The 24,648-nt window shown below is 43.0% G+C and overlaps 1 protein-coding gene across 1 annotated transcript; it reads left to right on the top strand.

Annotated features, from left to right (window-relative positions):
- Positions 1–3,169: 3,169 nt before the first annotated feature.
- LOC139416080 (calpain-5) lies at positions 3,170–24,461 on the top strand. The gene is made up of 13 exons (XM_071164341.1): positions 3,170–3,223; positions 6,111–6,276; positions 15,016–15,147; positions 15,395–15,606; positions 16,183–16,375; positions 17,222–17,415; positions 17,611–17,688; positions 17,828–18,296; positions 18,882–19,004; positions 19,159–19,355; positions 19,763–19,881; positions 21,236–21,372; positions 21,599–24,461. The coding sequence occupies exons 2-13, from the start codon at positions 6,112–6,114 to the stop codon at positions 21,773–21,775; spliced, it is 2,196 nt and encodes a 731-aa protein (XP_071020442.1). The 5' UTR covers positions 3,170–3,223; position 6,111; the 3' UTR covers positions 21,776–24,461.
- The last annotated feature ends 187 nt before the right edge of the window (positions 24,462–24,648 follow it).

Genomic DNA, 24,648 nt, shown 5'->3' with positions numbered 1-24,648 from the left:
GGCTAATTTGAACTAGCTAGCTAGCCACCGGAGGACAACAACACAACGAGATGCACAGCGAGTTTATGTCAGTGATATATGCTCTCCATGCCAAATCCAAACTGGTTTCCCTTGACACTTTTTTTTGGTGCCCCAGGACCATTCACAGTTAAACTCACTAAATTTAGCTCAACTCTAATTGGCTATTATTTTCTCCCAAATATTATCAAGTGAGGTCAAATGCTCGCTGGCTTCACTTGCATTCAATGCCACGGGGGGCAACAATGTCATACTCTTTTGTACTAGACAGCATCAGATAGATGGCCTACACATACAGAGACAAAGGGGCACTGTTTCGCTCGCTCATGTGCCTTTTCTGGTGAGATACATTCAGCCTCTGGCGAATTGAAAATGATAAAACACAGCGAGACGAAAGATAAATAATTTGATATATTTTTTCTTTTTTTCGTGGCCAATTTTAGGAAGTCTGGCTTCCCTTGGTAACCATGAATACATGCCACTGCAGAGGAGTAGCATATATTTAGCTATAATGCATGTTAATTTAGGTTTATTCACACATCCCATATAAGACACTACACTCACAGACAGACTTAGCCAAGTAACGTTGAATAGCTAACTAAGCTGGACAAGGCATCATCATCACATTGAATTTGTAGTCTACCTTCGCATCTATTGAGCAGTCTTTTGTCCTCGGCTCCTATAGCGAAGATTCACACCCAAAGGAAGCACAAGAGAAAAAGTTCAATTGCAACTTTATTCTCACTTTTCGCCAGCTTGTTTACCTAAATCTGTTTACAGAATCCACATTGATCATTTTTGGGAGACTCAGGGTGTTTTCACATATTGTCCTCTTTAAAATCACTGATCTCAGTCCTCTTTAACTCAGTTGTCTTTGTATTCACACTGCCCTTGCCTTTGAATGAGGACTCAACTCTTTTGCCATTTCACTTCATCTATTTTGTGGTCTGCGTCTTCTTTACATTCACATTGCTATGTTTAGAAAGGAACCAAAATGTTTTTCCAAAATTCATTCAATGCACACTCAGAATGTGTTGTCGGACAGCTATATTTACCTACTTACATTTTGGAAGCTAATAGATTGCATTTAGTTAAAATATGTGAAATGCTAATTGTAATCAGAAGATACTGTTAACATGTACAAAAATATTATTGGTAACAGAATAAATAGCAGAAGAATAACTGGAAATGAAAATTGTACACCCAATGTATGCTACTGCCCCTTTAAGAGCTAGAACAGATTTTGCAGCCAATGTTTTTTATATAAATATTTTTTATTTTATTTAACTAGGCAAGTCAGTTAAGAACAAATTCTTATTTATAATGACAGCCTACCCCGGCCAACGCTGGGCCAATTGTGCGCCACCCTATGGGACTCCCAATCACGGCCGGATGTGATACAGCCTGGATTCGGACTGTAGTGCTGCCTCTTGCAATGAGATGCAGTGCCTTAGACCACTGCGCCACTGTGATTCTCACCAAATATGTTGTTGTCTTACACTATTCAAACCCCTCAATCAAATAAACAGCTTATGAAGCTCTCTTAACCTATAGATCACATATTATATATATTTGTTTACCTTTATTTAACACATATTGTAAACAAAGAATCTGAACTAAAAACTCATCCTTGACTATCGCTAATCAATATAAAAAATAGGACACGTTTTTTTCCACAAACCTGCACATCATCATCTTCTCTATTTTGTGGCACCAATGTGAGGGTTTATGGCACGGGCAACGGTATTGCAGTAGTGTTTGGTGCGTGTAATAATGACAAGCACAACTGGGGAGCTTTGTGTTCATATTGCCCCAAACAAAGGGAACTGGACCGAGGAATTCAAGCAAACCGGACTCAAATGACCTGGGTTCGCATCGGGGGCTCTTTTGAAGTGTCTGAGTTCCTTTTGAGTGTTCAAACTTCTCACAAAAATTGTCTGAAAGGGACAAAGCATGAAAACACTCTCAGACTCACAGTAAGTAAATGTCAGTGCACTGGCGCAGTGTGGTAGTTGACACTACCCAAAATAGGAAAAGGGGGATTGTGCCCATTCGAATGTAGGAAATCTAGTCTAGGTAGGGAACGGTATTCAGAGCACACTTGTAAAATGTAAACACAACAATAGAAAAAAACATGCTAAGATACCAATGCATTTATTTGATCTCATGAGGATTTGATCAAGTGAATTTGGTTGGTGAGTTTGAGGCTTTGGAGACCCAAGACCCCCACTCCTTGTCAGTGCTAGAATTCAGAACTAGGGCCTACTATTTATTTATAAACACTATTTATTAATAGGCAGTGTATATATGATTAATTATGACACAGCACGGCTTGTAGGGTTTATGTCATGTCATTGTGGTGGTATTCTTGTTGACAGTTGGGTGTGGGTGAGGAAGATACTTCAGATAGGAAGAAGTTCTGGTATGAAGGAGTGAGTAGATTGATAAGCGAAGGTGGGGTTTATAAATATATGACTTATTTAATGTGATTGTGACTAGCAGATTCATTGCAATCCAACTCGGAATATCTCCTAAAATGGTGGTGTGTGTTTGAGAAACATCATCAGACCTGCATCTAAAATATTTGATAGACATAAGTTATGTTTAATAGCATCACATCTATAATCCTACCTGCGCATGTGCTCTCATGAGCATAAGTTTCCAGTCTGCAGTGGTATCTAGTCGATAATATTGTCCTGTCCCACTGTTTCCTGTGTGCACACCGCAGCCAGCTGTTCGCTGCAAATGTGAACAACATGACATAGATACATAGCTATTTAAATTTAAATTAGATAATCAGATTTGAGACTGGCAATGAAGGGGTTAAATGAGGGGGATGGGAAAGAGGAGAGGAGGAGGTGGGTGCCCCCTGCGGATGGAACATGCGCTTAATGACAACATGAGAGCGAGAGAAAGAGAGAGAGAAAGAGAGAGAAATAGAGACAAAGACAGAAAGGAAGGACCAAAAATAGAGAGAACGAGGGGTAAAGTGTGAATGAACTAAGATTTATGTGAATGTGTAAATGACAAGTATAAAGTGAGGGAGAGAGAGAGAGAGAAAGAGAGGGGGAGGAGAAAGAGAGAAGGAGGGAGAGTGAGAGGGACAAGAGGGGTCTTGCACATATAAAGTTGCCGGGGGAGTATGGGGTTCAGGGAGAGGACAGAACACTATGCAGAGGATCTGAAGAGAGGATCAGACCCAGCGGTAAGAGATACTTCCACTGATACCTTTACATACACACACACACACACACACACACACACACACACACACACACACACACACACACACACACACACACACACACACACACACACACACACACACACACACACACACACACACACAGGAGAAAGCGAGAGCAAGATCAATAAGTGGCTCAATGAAGAAACAACCAACCTGCACCTTAATGTGTATGTGCTGTGTGGCTTTGCATGGAATAGCCTACACACTAACAAGTATAGCCTTGCATGGTCTCAAGTTCTCTTGATTGGTTAGTTTGTGTCTGCTCCCTCTGTCCTATGCTCCTGGGACAGTCCCATATGTGCACTCTTAGAAAAAGGGGGTCCAAAAAGGTCCTGTGGCTGTCCCCATAGGAGAACCCTGGGTTCTACATGGAACCCAAAAGGGTTCTACCTGGAACAAAAAGGGCTTCTTCCAAGTGTTTTCCTATGGGGACAGCCAAAGAACCCTTTTTGATTCTAGATAGCACCTTTTTTTCCCTAAGAGTGTGGGTTAGAGGACGAAGAGTGTTTTTACTGTAATGGGTGAAACATTAGCATGTCTGAACATAACCCTGTGGTGTTTCCCCAGTGTGAGAGGCTACAGTGGCTAGCTTTTGCTAATTGTGTGTTACAGTATATCACAGAGCAATGGAAGGAGTGAATATCCATTGTCTTTCTGGAGGGTAGGGTTACAGCAGCACACAGCTACACAGGTCTACTGATGTTACTGATGCCCTGTCACGCTTAAAGCCACAAACACTTCCACCAGACTTGGGTTCAATACTATTTAAAATAGTTGCAAATACTTTAGCTGGTCTTGATTGAGCGTCCAGGCACAAGACTTAATTGAATAGTAGCAATCCCCGCATATCTGGCAATCCAAGCAGGCTAAAGACAAAGGTAAAAGGATTTGAAAGATTTCAAATTGTATTTGAACCCAGGTCTGACCGACACACACACACACCTACACATCATATGAAGTCACGTAGGAATGGCACATGGAAGCACAGGTTGTGACAGGTTGAACATGGACATCACACATACAGCGTGTCACTCAGCTGTTACAGTATGCTCTGTTACGTATTCACAAACACACTTAGACGCTTTAAAAAGTCACAAGCGATGTCGCTCATGTCAGAACTACACACACAGAGAAGTCAGACAGAGAGAGGCACACACACACACACACACACACACACACACACACACACACACACACACACACACACACACACACACACACACACACACACACACACACACACATAAAATAAATGACAATAGCCCCAAACATTAAGAATTACTATTCATGCTGTAATAACAGTATGCTCATGCTAAAATCATGTCATATTTTTTTATTCAACTTTTATTTGAACCAGGAAATCCATTGAACATAAAGAACATGTTTTCCAAGGGAGAGCTGGTCAAGATGCCACTATAAACACTGGAAAACTACCACAATACCTACAGCTGGTCTGCGTGCCTGTATGGGTTGCCTTAGAGACGGAGGAGACAGACAGGAACAACAGAAGCTGACCCTATAGCTCCATACAACCTCTCTCTCTCTCTTTCTCTAACATCCTCTATTGGATATATGGGTGTCCAGAAGAGGCTTTCCTGACATTTAGATTCCCTAGATAACATTATACTGTATTGGACCAATCAGATGGAACTGCATTTATGACTAAGAGGGAGTGTTTCACGGGACGTACCTGAGCTCCAGGAATTTGCTCATACCGGGAACCAAAGTGGATACAGTGACAATCCATCTAGAACAGGTATTCACTGTACTTAGTTAGAATATTTTATTTTATTTATTTACTTATTTGAATATGTACAGGTTAACAACTGGGCATCTAGACATATTAACAGATTGAGACGTTATATTGTAGAGAAACACTGTAGCAAGGCTTCTGTCATTCTTACCTTTGTCATGCACAGATGATAGGCCATACTCTTATAGACAGAACCAATATCAGTTCATTTTAGAATTGCTAATGTGAAGAAGTGCTTCTCGTCTTTAACTTCCCTTAACATGGTGCCCGGGGAGGAAAAGTCAGAGTGTAATTTACTAATGTTGGCCTGTGTGTGTGTGTGTGTGTGTGTCTGTGTGTGTGTCGGTACTTAGCACCCCAGCCACCTACACCACACACACACACACACACACCGTCTCCTGGCAAAAACACTGACACAGAATCGCACCTGGCTCACACACACTAATGCACACACACACACACACACTCTGATGAACACACTCAATCACACAGACACACACACACTGACGCACACACACACACACAGTGATGCACACTCATACACACTCTGCTGGCTGGTATCTGCCCCCTTGGCAGTAGCTCGGTCTAATGACTGTGTCCTCACCTCATGTCCCCTCCCCCTGACCCTGATGACCTTAACGCTAACCCTTCTAGCTCCACACTTTTCATTAATGTGGTGTACTATCTGTGAAACGCTTAGTTACTTTCTATTTCTCGTGTGTTTTTGTTCTACTTGACTTTTTAATACATGTTTTATAGTAAGGGAAAGGAAAGGGAAAGGGGGATACTAGTCAGTTGTACAACTGACTGCCTTCAACTATAATGTGTCTTCCTACTACTGATATTGATTACTGCATTGTTGTGAAAGAGCAAGCAAGAAAGTAATTTCACTGTACTAGTGCATGTGACAATGAACAATAACAACATGAAACTATCTTACCCTAGGCACCAATAGAATGAGAGGATATGTAATATTATGTTCTAAATAGTGAAATGAACAGACATTCTCCTTGCTGTTCCCCCATATCCTCTCTCATGCCCCATCAATTTCTCTCTCAATCCCTGTCTCCACTTTTTCTCTCTCATCCTCAGTATGCCAGAGAGGGTGTATGGGTTCCAGGGGCAGAGTTTCCACAAGCTGAAGAGGGCGTGTCTGCGGCGGGGCAAGCTCTTCCAGGACCCCCTCTTCCCCCCCTCTGCACTGTCACTCTTCTACAAACGAGACCCACCCCCTGGACTCACATGGAAGAGACCACGGGTGAGAGATTGGAGGATGGAGGGGAGAGAGAATTGGAAAGAGTGAGTGGATGAGTGCTAAGGAGGCGCAAGTGTCAAACGCAATTTCATCAATTTCTGGAATTTTCCAGCTCTAAAGCCAGGTTTGGCAATTTACCTGTTTAACATCAGCTCTTGTGCTGAGGTGGGAGGAGAGGCAATAGTTGAGGCGTGTCCCCAGCTAGCACATAACGTTCTGAGAACCATATGTTTGTTAGAGCTTGGTGAGAGCGTGGTTGTCCTATGGTTATTTTGCATACAACCTTCCCACAATGTTCTGAGAGTGGTGCAGGATACCCAGCTAGCACATAAGGTTCTGAGAACCATGTTTCTTAGGTGGTAATTTCAGTACTTCAGCATAACGTATTCTACAGGTTTACTCATGGTTCTGTTTAAAGTCATGTTCTCAGAATGTTCAGAGAACGTTACAACGTTCTTCTGTGGGAATTTCAGTACTTCAGCATGACCTTTTCGGTAAGTTTCCTCATGGATTGTGTATGTGAGCCATTCAGAGGGTGAATGGGCAAGACAAAATATTGAATGTGGTACAGTAGTAGTTGCCAGGCGCCCCAGTTTGAGTCTGTTAAGAACTGCAGCATTGATGGGTTTTTCACACTCAACAGTTTCCCGTGTGCACCAACCAACGGACATCCAGCCAACTTGACAACTGTGGAATGCATTGGAGTCAACATCCCTGGTCCATGCCCAGACGAATTGAGGCTTTTCTGAGATCAAAAGGGGGTGAAACGCAATATTAGGAAGGTGTTCCTAATGTTTTGTCCATTCAGTGTTTATAAAACAAAGGGAAATAACATTGTTGACTGCACTGGGCCTGTGAAGATGTCATGCAGCGCTAATGGGACGTTTTAAGACCCATAAAAAGCAGGATTTACTAACGCAGGTGATAATGGATTTACCCATGATGCACAGTGCCCATGGAAGGAGAGATGTGTTTCTCATATTTAGAAACATTAAAAAAAAATAGTTTCCCTGCATTTCGTTGAATTTGATTTAAAAAAAATCAAGCATAGCCTTTCCTTCCACTTAATCATGTCTGGTTTAGCAGCATCTTTTTATCCTGGCCAACAGACTATGAATAACGTTTTTTTTAATGGTCTACTGAGAGTGCTGTGACATATTTCGGAGGTTTTTGCGCTCATGCTTTTTCAATATTCACAATTCACATACCTGCATACTTCATTTTGCTTGTTCAAATAGGCTACTCATCCCAATTTTCAAAGAGCACTCCTTGCCCAATTATCAAAGACACGCACCTCCAAACTATTCACTCCTCTTATATTTAACTATGGATTTTTTTGAGAATCTGCCTAGCACATAGACAATGGTACAATAGCGTGGTCAATATTTGCTTATTGACCACGTTTGGCATGTCCATGTCCAGACTACAATTTACAGGAGGCCTAGCCCCTATTTACGTGTGAACGCTATAGCCTATGTTTAACAATATATTTCCATATTGAAGCAAAGCAAGTTGAACCATGTGGACCACAAACATGTTCAACATATTTAGCAAATATGGGGCAGGCTATTTAACGACCTAGGCTAACATTCAAATTGGAGTTGATGACAACACAATACATACAGTGGGGCAAAAAAGTATTTAGTCAGCCACCAATTGTGCAAGTTTTCCCACTTAAAAAGATGATAGAGGCCTGTAATTGTCATCATAGATACACTTCAACTATGACAGACAAAATGAGAAGAAAAAAAATCCAGAAAATCACATTGTAGGATTTTTAATGAATTTATTTGCAAATTACGGGGGAAAATAAGTATTTGGTCACCTACAAACAAGCAAGATTTCTGGCTCTCACAGACCTGTAACTTCTTCTTTAAGAGGCTCCTCTGTCCTCCACTCGTTACCTGTATTAATGGCACCTGTTTGAACTTGTTATCAGTATAAAAGACACCTGTCCACAACCTCAAACAGTCACACTCCAAACTCCACTATGGCCAAGACCAAAGAGCTGTCAAAAGACACCAGAAACAAAATTGTAGACCTGCACCAGGCTGGGAAGACTGAATATGCAATAGGTAAGCAGCTTGGTTTGAAGAAATCAACTGTGGGAGCATTTATTAGGAAATGGAAGACATACAAGACCACTGATAATCTCCCTCTATCTGGGGCTCCACACAAGATCTCACCCAATGGGGTCAAAATGATCACAAGAACGGTGAGCAATCCCAGAACCACACGGGGGGACCTAGTGAATGACCTGCAGAGAGCTGGGACCAAAGTAACAAAGCCTACCATCAATAACACACTACGCCGCCAGGGACTCAAATCCTGCAGTGCCAGACGTGTCCCCCTGTTTAAGCCAGTACATGTCCAGGCCCGTCTGAAGTTTGCTAGAGAGCATTTGGATGATCCAGAAGAAGATTGGGAGAATGTCATATGGTCAGATGAAACCAAAATAGAACTTTTTGGTAAAAACTCAACTCGTCGTGTTTGGAGGACAAAGAATGCTGAGTTGCATCCAAAGAACACCATACCTACTGTGAAGCATGGGGGTGGAAACATTATGCTTTGGGGCTGTTTTTCTGCAAAGGGACCAGGACGACTGATCCGTGTAAAGGAAAGAATGAATGGGGCCATGTATCGTGAGATTTTGAGTGAAAACTTCCTTCCATCAGCAAGGGCATTGAAGATGAAACGTGGCTGGGTCTTTCAGCATGACAATGATCCCAAACACACTGCCCAGGCAACGAAGGAGTGGCTTCGTGAGAAGCATTTCAAGGTCCTGGAGTGGCCTAGCCAGTCTCCAGATCTCAACCCCATAGAAAATCTTTGGAGGGAGTTGAAAGTCTGTGTTGCCCAGCAACAGCCCCAAAACATCACTGCTCTAGAGGAGATCTGCATGGAGGAATGGGCCAAAATACCAGCAACAGTGTGTGAAAACCTTGTGAAGACTTACAGAAAACGTTTGACCTCTGTCATTGCCAACAAAGGGTATATAACAAAGTATTGAGATAAACTTGTATTTTTGACCAAATACTTATTTTCCACCATAATTTGCAAATAAATTCATTAAAAATCCTACAATGTGATTTTCTGGATTTTTTTCTTCTCATTTTGTCTGTCATAGTTGAAGTGTACCTATGATGAAAATTACAGGCCTCTCTCATCTATTTAAGTGGGAGAACTTGCACAATTGGTGCCTGACTAAATACTTTTTTGCCCCACTGTAAAAGACCGTAAATCCTGATAACACATTGTTCCATCAAAATCAATCAGTCAATGTATTTTTCTGTCTAAAACCACACACTCGTGCTGGACCTCTGGACTCCCCTACATGCCCTTTCCCCGTGGCAGGGGGCACCAGTCTAATACCCCAGTCTAATTCTAGTCATCTACTCAGCAGGTTTTATTCCAGATCTAGTTAATTGAAGCCTTTCTAAAGAACCAGACGCGCCAGGACAGAGTAACCCGACCCGGTCCAGAGTGTGTGTGGCGCGTGTTGCGGATTAGGATCTGAAAATGACCAGGGTATCAGTGTGTGTTTATAAAAGAAACACTTGATTTAAATAGCATATGTCTGTGATGACGAGTGGGGAAGGGAAGCATAGTGGTGTGTCTTCAAGGTTGGCTATTTATTGGATATGAGGTTGAGGTTGTATGTAGTCTTAACATGTAAGACATACAGTGCATTCAGAAAGCATCCAGACCCCTTGACTTTTTCCACATTTTGTTACGTTACAGCCTTAGTCTAAAATGTATTAAATTACAATTTTTCCTCATCAACACATTACCCCATAAAGACAAGGCAAAAACAGTTTTTTAGAATTTTTAGCAAATTTATAAAAAAATGTAAAACAGTAATACCTTATTTACATAATTATTCAGGCCCTTTGCTATGAGACTCGGAATTGAGCTCAGGTGCATCCTGTTTCCATTGATCATCCTTGAGATGTTTCTACAAGTTGATTGGAGTCCACCTGTGGTAAATTCAATTGATTGGAAATGTTTTGGAAAGACATACACCTGTCTATATAAGGTCCCACAGTTGACAGTGCATGTCAGTTCAAAAACCAAGCCATGAGGTAGAAGGAATTGTCCATAGAGCTCCGAGACAGGATTGTGTTGAGGCACAGATCTGGGGAAGGGTACCAAAACATTTCTGCAGTATTGAAAGTCCCCAAGAACACAGTGGATTCCATCATTATTTAATGGAAGAAATCTTCCATCCACCAAGACTATTCCTTGAGCTGTCTGCCCGGCCAAACTGAGCAATGAAGGGAAAAGGTCCTTGGCCAGGGAGGTGACCAAGAATCCGATGGGCACTCTGACAGCGCTCCAGAGCTCCTTTCAGAGTACCTTCCAGAAGGACAACCATCTCTGCAGTACTCCACCAATCAGGCATTTATGGTAGAGTGGCCAGACGGAACCCACTCCTCAGTAAAAGGCACATCACAGCCCGGAGTTTGGAGTTTGCCAAAAGGCACCTAAATGACTCTGACCATGAGAAACAAGATTCTCTGGTCTGATGAAACCAAGATTGATCTCTTTGGCCTGAATGACAAGCGTCACGTCTGGAGGAAACCTGGCACCATCCCTATGGTGAAGCATGATGGTGGTAGCATCATGCTGTTGGGATGTTTTTCAACGGCAGGGAGACTAGTCAGGATCGAGGGAAATATTAACGGAGAAAAGTACAGAGAGATCCTTGATGAAAACCTGCTCCAGAGCACTCAGGACCTCAGACTTTGGCGAAGGTTCACCTTCCAACAGGACAACGACCCTGAGCACACAGCCAAGACAATGCAGGACTGGCTTCAGGACAAGTCTGAATGTCCTTGAGTGACACAGCCAGAGCCCAGACTTGAACCCGATCAAACATCTCTTGTGCAGCGACGCTCCCCATCCAACTTGACAGCGCTTGAGAGGATCTGCAGAGAAGAATGGGAGAAACTCCCCAAATACAGGTGTGCCAAGCTTGTAGCATCATACCTAAGAAGACTCGATGCTGTAATCACTGCCAAAGGTGCTTCAACAAAGTATTGAGTAAAGTTTTTTTTAATATTTTTTTTGCTAGCATTTCTAAAACCCTGTTTTCGCTTTGTCATTATGGGGTATTGTGTGTAGATTGATGAGGGGGGGAAATCTATTTAATCAATTTTAGAATAAGGTTGTAACGTAACAAGTCAAGGGGTCTGAGTACTTTCCGAATGCACTGCACATACAAGATACACAAATTATAGGAGGTCTGATGTTGATTGTATTGCTAAATATACACTGCTCAAAAAAATAAAGGGAACACTTAAGCAACACAATGTAACTCCAAGTCAATCACACTTCTGTGAAATCAAACTGTCCCTTTTGAATGCTGGCGGAGCTTTTACTCTAGTGGTAGCATGAGACGGAGTCTACAACCCACACAAGTGGCTCAGGTAGTGCAGCTCATCCAGGCTGGCACATCAATGCGAGCTGTGGCAAGAAGGTTTGCTGTGTCTGTCAGCATAGTGTCCAGAGCATGGAGGCGCTTAGCAAGAGACAGGCCAGTACATCAGGAGACGTGGAGGAGGCCGTAGGAGGGCAACAACCCAGCAGCAGGACCGCTACCTCTGCCTTTGTGCAAGGAGGAGCACTGCCAGAGCCCTGCAAAATTACCTCCAGCAGGCCACAAATGTGCATGTGTCTGCTCAAACGGTCAGAAACAGACTCCATGAGGGTGGTATGAGGGCCCGACGTCCACACGTGGGGGTTGTGCTTACATTTGCCAGAGATTGGCATTTGCCAGAGAACACCAAGATTGGCAAATTCGCCACTGGCGCCCTGTGCTCTTCACAGATGAAAGCAGGTTCACACTGAGCATGTGACAGACGTGACAGAGTCTGGAGACGCCGTGGAGAACGTTCTGCTGCCTGCAACATCCTCCAGCATGACCGGTTTGGCGGTGGGTCAGTCATGGTGTGGGGTGGCATTTCTTTGGGGGGCCGCACAGCCCTCCATGTGCTCGCCAGAGGTAGCCTGACTGCCATTAGGTACCGAGATGAGATCCTCAGACCCCTTGTGAGACCATATGCTGGTGCGGTTGGCACTGGGTTCCTCCTAATGCAAGACAATGCTAGACCTCATGTGGCTGGAGTGTGTCAGCAGTTCCTGCAAGAGGAAGGCATTGATGCTATGGACTGGCCCGCCCGTTTCCCAGACCTGAATCCAATTGAGCACATCTGGGACATCATGTCTCGCTCCATCCACCACGTTGCACCACAGACTGTCCAGGAGTTGGCGGATGCTTTAGTCCAGGTCTGGGAGGAGATCCCTCAGGAGACCATCCGCCACCTCATCAGGAGCATGCCCAGGCGTTGTAGGGAGGTCATACAGGCACGTGGAGGCCACACACACTACTGAGCCTCATTTTGACTTGTTTTAAGGACATTACATCAAAGTTGGATCAGCCTGTAGTGTGGTTTTCCACTTTAATCCAAATCCAGACCTCCATGGGTTGATAAATTTGATTTCCATTGATAATTTGTGTTATTTTGTTGTCAGCACATTCAACTATGTAAAGAAAAAAGTATTTAATAAGAATATTTAATTCATTCAGATCTAGGATGTGTTATTTTAGTGTTCCCTTTATTTTTTTGAGCAGTGTATAATACAGTACTTACAGGTAGTGTCTTAACTGTCTCTGTAGCCAACATTTCAGCATTTATATGCCTATTTATTTTCTGCAACAGTCACTCATCATCACAGATTGTAAGCCAGCTAGTGCCATTGACTACTAGGCCTAGAGACGGTGACAGATGATTGACATCGGGAAAATAATGACTTTCAGCTATCAGCAAATGATGGGAGAATGTTTATATGTTGTTAATATGTTATTATGTTAATATTAGATGTTAGTATGCTAGCTAGCTAGCTGGCTAGCTATGATGTCAAAACAAACACATTTTAACTTGATTTGAATTTGTTCTGCTGCTTACATCTGCCTCTTATTAACATGCCGTCGAATTACCCCTTCTCTGTCCCTAAAGCCTGTCGCACACTTCCCAGTCGAAACAGATTGCGCACGTTTTTGGACCAAAGTTTGTGGTGTTTTTGTGTTCAGCGGGTCGAGGTTAGGTAGCCGAAGTCTATGCCCCTTTGTCGGTGATTGGTCAACAGTACGGACAGGATGGATGGGATTCTTCAATGAAGTGTCATTCAACTAGTTTTCGTGTACATTTTTTCACTTGATAAATACTGCACCAAAAACCTTAGTTAGATGTAAAATTGCGCAACTAATACTTCCTCTGCAAAAACATCCAAATTATTTACAGATTTCTTGATTTATCTTAGATTACTTCTGACTACTTTGCTACAGCGCCTCAAGAGGGACAAACATTAATATTGATGTTTTTTCTAGTTTTTCAAGAAAAGGTCATATGCGGGGGAGTATGTGTGTCACAGACGTCTAATTTGCCAAGCCGAGCTCTGCTAGGAGCAAACCGAACCCAGTATGGGGGCACCTTAACAGTGAGAGACATGACACATCCAACTCAAAAGTAGCCTCCTATACATAGACAAAACTGCCGCGGAGGAGGCGGGGTCTTGTTTTTGGATGGAAGATTTAGAGATCGGTAAGAACTGTCACTTCTGTAGCCAAATATCTCATTCATAATTATTTTTTAATGTATTAAATAAGTAATGTCAAACTGTGTAGAATTGCAAGGAAATGCCTTTTAAAATGTTCAAAAAACTTCTGTCTACTGTTTCGCTCCTACCAGTATTCAAGTCTCCCCGTCCGGAGCCCGCAGTCAGTGTAAACTGCATGCACTCTTGTGGCAGTAGGGCGGATGGGGAATTTTCTGATATTCAAGAGCTTATGAAATGAGCTAGTTTGATGTGCAATTCATTTCACTTCAAATGAAAAGCTAAATGAAAAGAAACTCAAAATAAAATGTTAAAAGTAATTCATAAAATAAATAAAAAAATCCACAGAGCTGACAGGGCACTTTTCTGTAGGAGGGCAAAGGGGTCGGTGCTAGAGGACTGGTTGAGCCCTATCTGTGCACATGCCTGATACTATAGGTGGTAGCTAACCTCACTCTTTTCTGTAGTGTGTTCCTCATGCTCCGTGCAGGAATTTTAAGCGTGCATCCACCGGGGGTCAAATGATAGGATGACATCTGTCACCTCACTCTGCAGTGAGGCACACACTCACTCATATAATCGCGCACATGCACACACACACACAGGATGCTTGGACACTGAACTTCCTCAGCTATCATCCAGTCAGGTTCATACTTCATCCGGTAGGTTGAACATGATATCATCTAAGGGAAAATTAAGTTCATAACTTTTCTAAAGTTAAATTTGTACAAGTTATGTCCTGTGTGTGTGTGTAGCAGTGTGTGTGTGTTAGTGTATGAGTGTGTGTATCCTTATAACTCTGCTGTGACCTGATACTGTCAAAACTAAGATCAACAGCTCCAATTGGACAGGATCTCTCTCTTCTACACTGCTCTGACATCAAAGTCAAATAAGAGTAAACTGGATTAACACACTAGTCCTGACAAATACAATGGCACCATGACAAGATAAACTAGATCCAATTGGCTTACTGTACTGTACAGTATGTTGCACCCAGTTTACTTTTGGGCCTATAATACATTATAATTCTCTCTCTCTCTCTCTCTCTCTCTCTCTCTCTCTCTCTCTCTCTCTCTCTCTCTCTCTCTCTCTCTCTCTCTCTCTCTCTCTCTCTCTCTCTCTCAGGAGCTGTGTAAGGACCCTCGTCTCTTTGTGGACGGCATCAGCACGCGGGATCTGCACCAAGGCAGTCTGGGTAACTGCTGGATGGTGGCGGCAACTTCCTGTCTGGCCTCAGAACCCTCACTTTGGAAGAAGGTAAGGGGTCAAAGGGCAGAAGCCAAATCTCTGTAGGTCACCTCACTGGTTTACTTCCTGGTCACTGATTTAATTAAATTTTCACTGAGAGGTCTTGATGATCAGTTGCTTATAGCTTAATCTGACATGTTAGCGCTGGGCTGGACCAAAAACCTGCACACCCTGTGACCACTGTAATAACACATTCAGTAACCACCCCTGAAAACTTTTAAAAAAAAACATTTATTTGATTGGTTTAAACTACCAGGTGATTCCTGACCACGCGGAGCAGGAGTGGAACCTCAAGCGTCCCGACCTGTATGCCGGAATCTTCCACTTCCGCTTCTGGCGGCTGGGGCGCTGGACAGATGTGGTGGTGGACGACCGCCTGCCGGTCAGTGAGGACGGAACGCTGCTCTTCTGCCGCTCAGCCACGCCACGGGAGTTCTGGAGCGCCCTGCTGGAGAAGGCCTACGCCAAGTGAGACTTTAAACTATGCTAAAGCCAAGAACCAGCTGAGAAATTAGATTTCAGGTTGGCTAAGAGAAAGGTTGTTAATCAGTCAATTAAATATCTTATTGTCCCAGTTGCACCTAGTAAATTGTTATCTAATGAATACATTATAAACTGGGTGGTTCAAGCCTTAAATGCTGATTGGCTGACAGCCGTGGTATATCAGACCGTATGCCACAGGGATGACAAAACATTGTATTTTTACTGCTCTAATTACATTGGTAATCAGTTCATAATAGCAATAAGGCACCTCGGGGGTTTGTGATATATGGCCAATATACCACGGCTAAGGGCTGTGTCCAGGCACTCCGCGTTGCGCCGTGCGGGGGAACAGCCCTTATTGGCCATATACCACACCTCCTCGGGCCTTATTGCTTAAGTATACACCACACAGCAAATACACACTTGACAAAATAAACCCCATTCCACCCCTTCAATGTTTCTCCTCATCCTCAACATTTCCCCTCTTTCCCAGTCTTCTAACCATCGTATTCTCCCCTCTGTCCCCCGGCCACTAATCTCCCCCTCTCTTCTCTCACCAAGGTTGAACGGCTGCTATGAGGCGTTGGAAGGAGGTAACACGGCAGAGGCCCTGATCGACTTCACAGGGGGTGTGTCAGAGCCCCTAAGCCTGGACAGGGAGGCCCTCACCCTTCACCTCAATCAGAGGAAGGCACTGTTCCAGACCCTGGCCAAGGCTCATGGACGCAGAGCCCTCATCACCTGCTCCATACGGGTCAGTGAACAATAGACATTTCTCTGTTTAACTGCAGATCTAGGATCAGCTTACCGTCCCCAAAACGTAAAAGCAACCATGTGAGGGGAAAATGTTTAATTGACCTTGGATCAGTGAATTAGTACTAAAAGATCAGCTTGACTGTGGAATTTTAATCCATCACAATACCAGAGACCATTACTGGAGGCCTCGATCTAAACTGGTGCCCACGTACCCTAGATATTACATGTGGATGAAGGGTGGTAATGAATGGTTTGGGATTGGGCCAGAGAGATTCTATGAATGTCATTCTAGCAGAGAGGTCACCTCTGAATACTGTACTGTACTGTACTATTGCAACAACACATCCTCAGTAGGGTAAAACTAACCTGTCTCACGACGGTCTAAACCCAACTCATGTTCCCCATTAGTGGGTGAACAATCCAACGCTTGGTGAATTCTGCTTCATAGAGAGACAGTTGGCTATGTTAAGCATAGTCCAGCATTAGCAATGTTAACACCAACCTTTACTGTACTATGACAGGCGTGACACTGCATGCTCTCTATCCTGGCACGTTCTCTTGTCTTTGTTCGCTCTCTGCCCTTCCTATTTCCTGTCCTCATAAACACTCTAGATACATGCCTTTATTGATTAATGATCTGTATTGTTTATTGTGTAGTTATAATATCGTGCATGACTCTTATTAAACAAATCAGGGGTCCTTCATAGAGTGCCTGTATTGTGTATTGATGTTAGTGTATTTCTATTGTGTATCGTATGGCATATCTGTATTTTCTCTCTGTCTCTGTCTCTGTCTCTCTCTCTTTGTCTCTCTCTCTTTGTCTGTGTCTCTCTGTCTGTCCCAGCCAGCGGAGGGGGAGACAGTAGAGTCAGTACTAGACTGTGGTCTGGTGCGGGGCCATGCCTACGGTATCACCGCGGTGAGGAAAGTGCGTCTGGGGGAGTGGTCGCTGCTGGGTGGCTGTGGTGTTCGCCTCTGCATGGTGCGCATGAGGAACCCATGGGGTACAGCCGACTGGACCGGGCCCTGGAGTCAGGGGTGAGGGGGCTATTACTGTACTGTTCATAGGTATAGGTCAAGGTCAAGGTAGCCTCACTTGGGTCATAACAAATGTCAGGATCTGGCTAGAAACATGTTTTTGTCTATTTTGGCTGGCCACAAAATTAGAGGGTCTCATAGCAAAGCACACATGAAGGGAACCACTGACACAGAGCCCTTTTGCGCCACATTCAGGTCTCAACATTGGCAGCGGGTTGGTCGTGGTGAAAGGGAGAAGATGGGCCTCATAGTCAGAGATGTGGGGGAGTTCTGGTAAAAACAAACAGTCAAATAAATGTTACTATTTTAACAGAAAACAACTTAAATGCTCAATGCATAGCATACGTTAACAAATACACTTCAATTCATCCTGAAAAGCTAAATAAATAGGGGTTTTCACCTCTCCTCTCAGGATGGAGTTTGAGGACTTCTGCCGCTACTTCACAGACGTGGTGGTGTGTCGTCTGGTAGAACGATCCCTGCTGTGGCCCAGAACTCACTGGAGAGAAGTACGCTGCCCTGGGGAGTGGGCGCCAGCCCCTAACACCCCCGGCACCCTCCTCTCCAGGCGCCAGGCACCCAACCTGGGGAAGAATACTGCGAAGCCTGGGGGGTTGAACCAGACTCAGAGAGGGGACCGGAAAGAGGCAAGACTGGGGGAGAGACAGAGGGGTGGAGGGGGAGGAGGAGGTCGAGCTGTTCGTGGTGGAGGGAGGGAAAAAATGGTTGTTGCGAAAGAAGGAGAGAAGAAGACGAAGAGGAAGGAGGAGGGGGTGAAGAAGGAGGGAGAGGTGGATGGAGGATGGGATGAACAGACTGATAAGAAGAGTAGGTGTGGAGGATGCATCAACCACAAAGACACTTTTCTACACAACCCCCAGGTGAGCCTACACTTCAGCTAGGTTTATGCTCAAAACAACTGGTTAAATGGTTCCATGTAGAGGTCCAGTTTATCCTACACTCAGAATATGTTTGGTTATGACTGGGTGGGGGAGAACTGTCTCGTCCTAATTTAGTTGTTACATTCGGACTGTAGTGAAAAACACCTTCTTGATATTCTGAGAAGGACACTCAGGATGCTAGAATAGTATCTCAAATATAGTATGCATATACCACAAGCATGCAAATAGCTTGTGTTGCTGAAATTGTAAGGGATTAATGTGAACTATTTGGGCAACTGCTACAATCTTAATGGCATGGAAATAGACCTGTGAAAGCCTATTCAGAGTGGTGCTGTTGGAAACAACATTGCTAAGCTAAAAACAACATGGCTGACACTAAGCTATATTAGTGGTACTCTAAATCTGCTACTGTTGAACTCTCTCTCTCTTTCTCTCTCTCTCTCTCTCTCTCTCTCTCTCTCTCTCTCTCTCTCTCTAAATAAGAATTTGTTCTTAACTGACTTGCCTAGTTAAAAAAAGGTTACATAAAAATATAAATAAATTCTCTCTTTCTCTCCTTCTCAGTTCATGTTTGAGGTGCAGGGAAAGGAGGATGAGGTGTTGATCTGTCTGCAGCAGGAGGACAGGAGGATAAAGAGGAAGGATGGAGGAGGAGAGAATCTGCCCATCGGCTTCGAGGTGCTGAGGGTGAGTCACAGGGCTTCAAAAGAGCCGCTGTAGGACGCTATAGTACACCCAAGGTGTGTGTGTGTGTGCATATGACCGTGAGTGTGTGAATACTCCATATTTCCTGTGTGTGTGTTTAACCCTCTATTCATTCACCCTCCAACCCTGTCATCAGGTGGAGGTGAACCGGCTAAGCCGTGTGCAGTGTGTGGTGGAGCAGGCAGCGAGCTCTGTGTACATGGACTCCCGTAGTGTGGCCCTGCGAGTGTCCCTGGGCCCCGGCCGCTACGCCCTCCTGCCCACTACCTTCCAGCCCGGGGCGACCGGACGCTTCCTGATACGCCTCTTCTCACATTCCCACCTCAGACTCAGGTTAGGGGTGGGAAGAGGGAATGGTGTTAATGTTAGGAATGAAGGAATGGGGTGAATGTTAGGAATGAAGGAATGGGGTGAATGTTAGGAATGAAGGAATGGGGTGAATGTTAGGTATGAAGGAATAGAATGTACTGTATCTTAGGAATGAAGGAATGTTAGGAATGAAGGAATGGTGTGAATGTTAGGAATGAAGGAATGGTGTTAATGTTAGGAATGAAGGAATGGTGTGAATGTTAGGAATGAAGGAATGGGGTGAATGTTAGGAATGAAGGAATGGGGTGAATGTTAGGAATGAAGGAATTTAGCATGTCAGCACCAGATAATGATTGATTGTATCTATTCTCCCCCTTTTCCACTTCACTACTATTATTTATCTCCCTCCCTCTCTCTCTACCTTCTGTTAGTGAGTTGAGAGAGGAGTTGCCTGCTCCCTCACTGTGGCAGTGTTGTCTTCCCCAGCCCAGTATAGTAACCACCGTCCACCTACGTCGAGCATCTGGACTCAGCCAGCCTAAACAGACAGGTAAATATTACATCACTGTGACATTACGCCATAATATTATCATAACATACATTATCAATATGGGGCGGCAGGGTAGCCTAGCGATTAGAGTGTTGGACTAGGAACCGAAAGGTTGCAAGTTCAAATCCCCAAGCTGACAAGGTACAAATATGTCATTCTGCCCCTGAACAGGCAGTTAACCCACTGTTACTAGGCTGTCACTGAAAATAAGAATTTGTTCTTAACTGACTTGCCTAGTTAAATAAAGGTACAATAATCTTACACATACAGGATCAATATCAATTCATTATCAATATTATAACATACATGATCAATATCAGAACATACATTATCAATATCATAAAATACATTTTCACACATACAAGATCAATATCATAACATTCATTATCAATATCATAGCATATGTGTTAAACACACATGATCAATAGCATGCATTATAAACATACTGTAACAGGATTCTTCCGTCGAAGGAGAGGCGGACCAAAATTCAGCGTGGTAGGTGTCCGTGGTTTTTAATAAGGAAAAAACTGAACATGAACACAATACAATACAATACAATACAATACAATACAATACAATACAATACAATACAATTCAATACAATTCAATAAAGGTGGGAAAAAACCGAAGAGAAAAACCAAGAGACACGAGACAGCAGCCTCTAATTGAGAACCAATCTAGGCAACCATAGACATACAATTTACCTAGACAGGTGACAGCCCCATACACATACAAAACTACCTAGAAAGGAAACAGCCCCATAAACATACAAAACTACCTAGAAAGGAAACAGCCCCATAAACATACAAAACTACCTAGAAAGGTATCCAGCCCCATAAACATACAAAACTACCTAGAAAGGAAACAGCCCCATAAACATACAAAACCCCCTAGACAAGACAAAGCACATAAATCCCCCATGTCACACCCTGACCTAACCAAAATAATAAAGAAAACAAAGATAACTAAGGCCAGGGCGTGACACATACATGATCAATAGCATGCATTATAAACATACATGATCAATAGCATGCATTATAAACATACATTATCAATATCATAGCATACATTATAAACATACATGATCAATAGCATGCATTATAAACATACATTATCAATATCATAGCATACATTATAAACATACATGATCAATATCATAATATGCATTATCAATATAATAACATACATGATCATAAAATACATTACCATCATACGGAACGGTGTCTTTTACAAACAACTGGCCACATGTAATCTCATTGTATACAAACCTCTATGTGCATCTTTCACAAGATTACAAAGACTACAAACATGAGACTAACTGTCTATGTATTGTGTCTGTATCTGTGTTGTGTAGCACCAGATGTGTATGCGGTGATCTGGTGTGAGGACGACACCATAAGAACACGTGTGTTCAAGGAGGATGGAAACCCAGAGTTCAACATCAGGGCCATTTTCTACAGGAGAAACCCAGACGCACATATCAGCATTGAGGTTAGAAATATACACATCTCAGTGACATACACACACACACACACACACACACACACACACACACACACACACACACACACACACACACACACACACACACACACACACTGGGGTAGATACAGTAATTGAAGTATTATGATTCTAGTTATATTCAGGGATGTAATATTTGCTTTTCTTTGTATGTATGTATGTGTGTATGCTTGCACGTGTGTGTGTGTGTGTTTAGTTGTGGAGCTATGGTCTACTGTGGGACACACTACTGGGCGGGGCTCGGCTCCAGACTAGCGACAGTGAGAAGGGGCGGAGCCGAGTGATTGACCTGCAGGGTGGCCAATCACGGTCAGGATCCAGGGGCTGTATCTATGTGGAAACCTCATCCAGCGAATGCCTAACAGACTTATAACTGACAGCTGTGGCTTGTACCACCCATGATGCAACCATGCAATCACTGATTTTCTGGAAGAGGCTGCAGATTTGGACGAAAATGTATCGGATTCAATAGCTTTATCCATAGGAACTACCATAAATAACAAAGACAAATACTTCTTTGAATTAACTTAACGCATATACAATGAACAAAAATATAATTGCAACATGTTTCATGAGCTGAAATAAAAGATTCTAGAAATGTTCCATATGCACAAAAAGCTCATTTCTCTAAAATGTTGTGCACAAATTTGTTTACATTGATATTAGTGAGCATTTCTCCTTTGCCAAGATAATCCATCCACCTGTGGCATATCAAGGCGCACCTTGTGCTGGGGACAATAAATGGCCACTCTAAAATGTGCAATTTTGTCACACAACACAATGCCACAGATGTCTCAAGTTGAGGGAGAGTGCAATTGGCATGTTGACTGGAGGAACATCCACCAGAGCTGTTGCCAGAGAATTGAAAGTTAATTTCTTTGCCATAAGCTGCCTCCAACATCATTTTAGAGAATTTGGCGGTATATCCAACTGGTCTCACAACTTGTGTGGGCGAGTGGTTATCTGATGTCAACATTGTGGTACAGAGCGCCCCAGGGTGGCGGTGGGGTTATGATACGGGCAGGCATAAGCTACGGACAATGAAAACAATTGCAATTTATCGATGGCAATTTGAATGCACAGAGATACAGTGACGAGATCCTGAGGCCCATATCTGTGCCATTCTTCTGCCGCCATCACCTCATGTTTCAGCATGATAACGCACGGCCCCATGGCGCAAGGATCTGTACACAATTCCTGGAAGCTGAAAATGTCCCAGTTCTTTGATGGCCTGCATACTCACCATGTTATTCATTGAGCATATTTGGGATGCTCTGGATCGAAGTGTATGACAGCGTGTTCCAGTTCCCGCCAATATCCAGCAACTTCGCACAGCCTTTGAAGAGGAGTGGGACAACATTCCACAGGCCACAATCATTAACCTGATCAAGAAGAAAATGTGTCGTGCTGCATGAGGCAAATGGTGGTCACACCAGATACTGACTGGTTTTCAGATCCACACCCATACTTTTTTTTTTTTACTTTTAAAGATCGGACCTTTTTTTCCCAATTTTCGCCTAAAATGACAGACCCAAATCTAACTGCCTGTAGCTCAGAACCTGAAGCAAGGATATGCATATTCATGATACCACCTTTTTTTCAAGGTATCTGTAACCAACAGATGCATATCTGTATTCCAAGTCATCCATAGATTAGGGCCTAAAATAATTTATTTCAATTGACCGATTTCCTTCTATGAACTGTAACTCAGTAAAATCTTAGAAATGGTTGCATGTTGCATTTATATATATATTCCTTCAGTATAGTTATGAGAACTCAGCACTACTGAGTAAAGAGGAGTGATTTGGAACACACAAGCACAGTGATCAGTTTGCTGTTCACCACTAGTGCAGTGGAGATAAGTTCATGTGTAAAATACATGCCCTAGTTTTACATCTCTGCTGGTCAGACCTTATAGGGCACAGCGTTATCCTAAAACAAAATAATCAAACTGTGAAACATTATTGGTTCTGGACAGCTGCCAAGGCTATTTGAAGTTGTGTACATAATACGAAGGTCGAATCCCTTTTGCTGACTTGAGGGGACAAATGTGTGCTATCATTAAAATGTGTTTCACAATACAATGTCTTCTTTTTTTACATGTAGGTAGGCACGATAGGTATGTGTGCAGGTCTATGCTCCAAAATATGTAAATACATTATTTGGGCTTTGGCACTGGCTCTTCTTACTGGCAGCTGTATCAGCACGTACTTCAATAACCAACAGGACACGGTTTGTCACAAGACGAAGCACGAAAGTAAGTCGTACAAAATCAAATGACCCTTGATTTGTGTTTTTGTTAACGAATCTGCTTGTGAAATACATACTATTTTGTGTGTATTATTGTAATTGATTGATTGAGAACATCAGAAATGTCTTTGCATTAGGGGAGACTGGGGCTAGTTGTCACAATGCTCATCATCAAAAACCTACAGACCGCTGTGAATTATTTTGAAATATGTACCATCTTAAAAAATATGTTTTTAATTTAGATTTAAAAAACATACCCATTGCGCAAAAACTGTTGGAATCAGCGTTGTTTCAACGTAATTTGTCATTGTATTGTGACGTGGAATCTACATGGAAAATAAATTGGATATTTTTTTTTTATCTAAACACGTTATTTAAAGTGCATTTAGAGTTCGATTTGATTTATTTATATTATTGGATTGTGTATGTGGTTGAGATGGAGACATGAACCCAACTAATCAATTTGTACATAAACTGGACCTAAAGCCAGATTAAGTCAGTGGCACAGATGTAACTATCCATGCAGAAGATACACTGAGTATACCAAACATTAGGAACACCCTTTGCCCTCAGAACAGCCTCAATTTGTCAGGGCAGGAAGTCTACAAGGTGTCGAAAGCTTTCCACAGGGATGCCCATGGCCCATGTTGACTCCAATGCTTCCCACAGTATGTTCAAGTTGGTTGGATGTCTTTTGGGTGGGGGACCATTCTTGATAAACATGGGAAACTGTCGAGCGTGAAAAACATAGCAGTGTTGTAGTTCTTGGTACAAACCGGTGCTCCTGGCACTTACTACCATACCCCGGTCAAAGGAACTTACATCGTTTGTCTTTCACACTCACCCTCTGAATGGCACACATACACAATAATCCATGTCTCAATTGTCTCAAGGCTTAAAAATCCTTCTCCCCTTCATCTAGACTGAATGAAGTGGATATAACAAGTGAGATCAATAAGGGATCATAGCTTTCACTTGGATTCATCTGGTCATGGA

This window comes from Oncorhynchus clarkii, chromosome 9 (genome assembly GCF_045791955.1).
Source record: "Oncorhynchus clarkii lewisi isolate Uvic-CL-2024 chromosome 9, UVic_Ocla_1.0, whole genome shotgun sequence".
NCBI lineage: Eukaryota > Metazoa > Chordata > Actinopteri > Salmoniformes > Salmonidae > Oncorhynchus > Oncorhynchus clarkii.
This window is presented reverse-complemented; position numbering and strand designations above follow the sequence as displayed.

What these genes read in the sequence shown, in the direction of transcription:
- LOC139416080 (XM_071164341.1), top strand. Translation starts at nt 6,112, where the DNA reads ATGCCAGAGAGGGTGTATGGGTTCCAGGGGCAGAGTTTCCACAAGCTG. An exon ending in ACCGGGCCCTGGAGTCAGGG is followed by an intron (nt 17,416 to 17,610) that starts GTGAGGGGGCTA and finishes CGCCACATTCAG; the next exon opens with GTCTCAACATTGGCAGCGGG. An exon ending in CATTCCCACCTCAGACTCAG is followed by an intron (nt 19,356 to 19,762) that starts GTTAGGGGTGGG and finishes ACCTTCTGTTAG; the next exon opens with TGAGTTGAGAGAGGAGTTGC.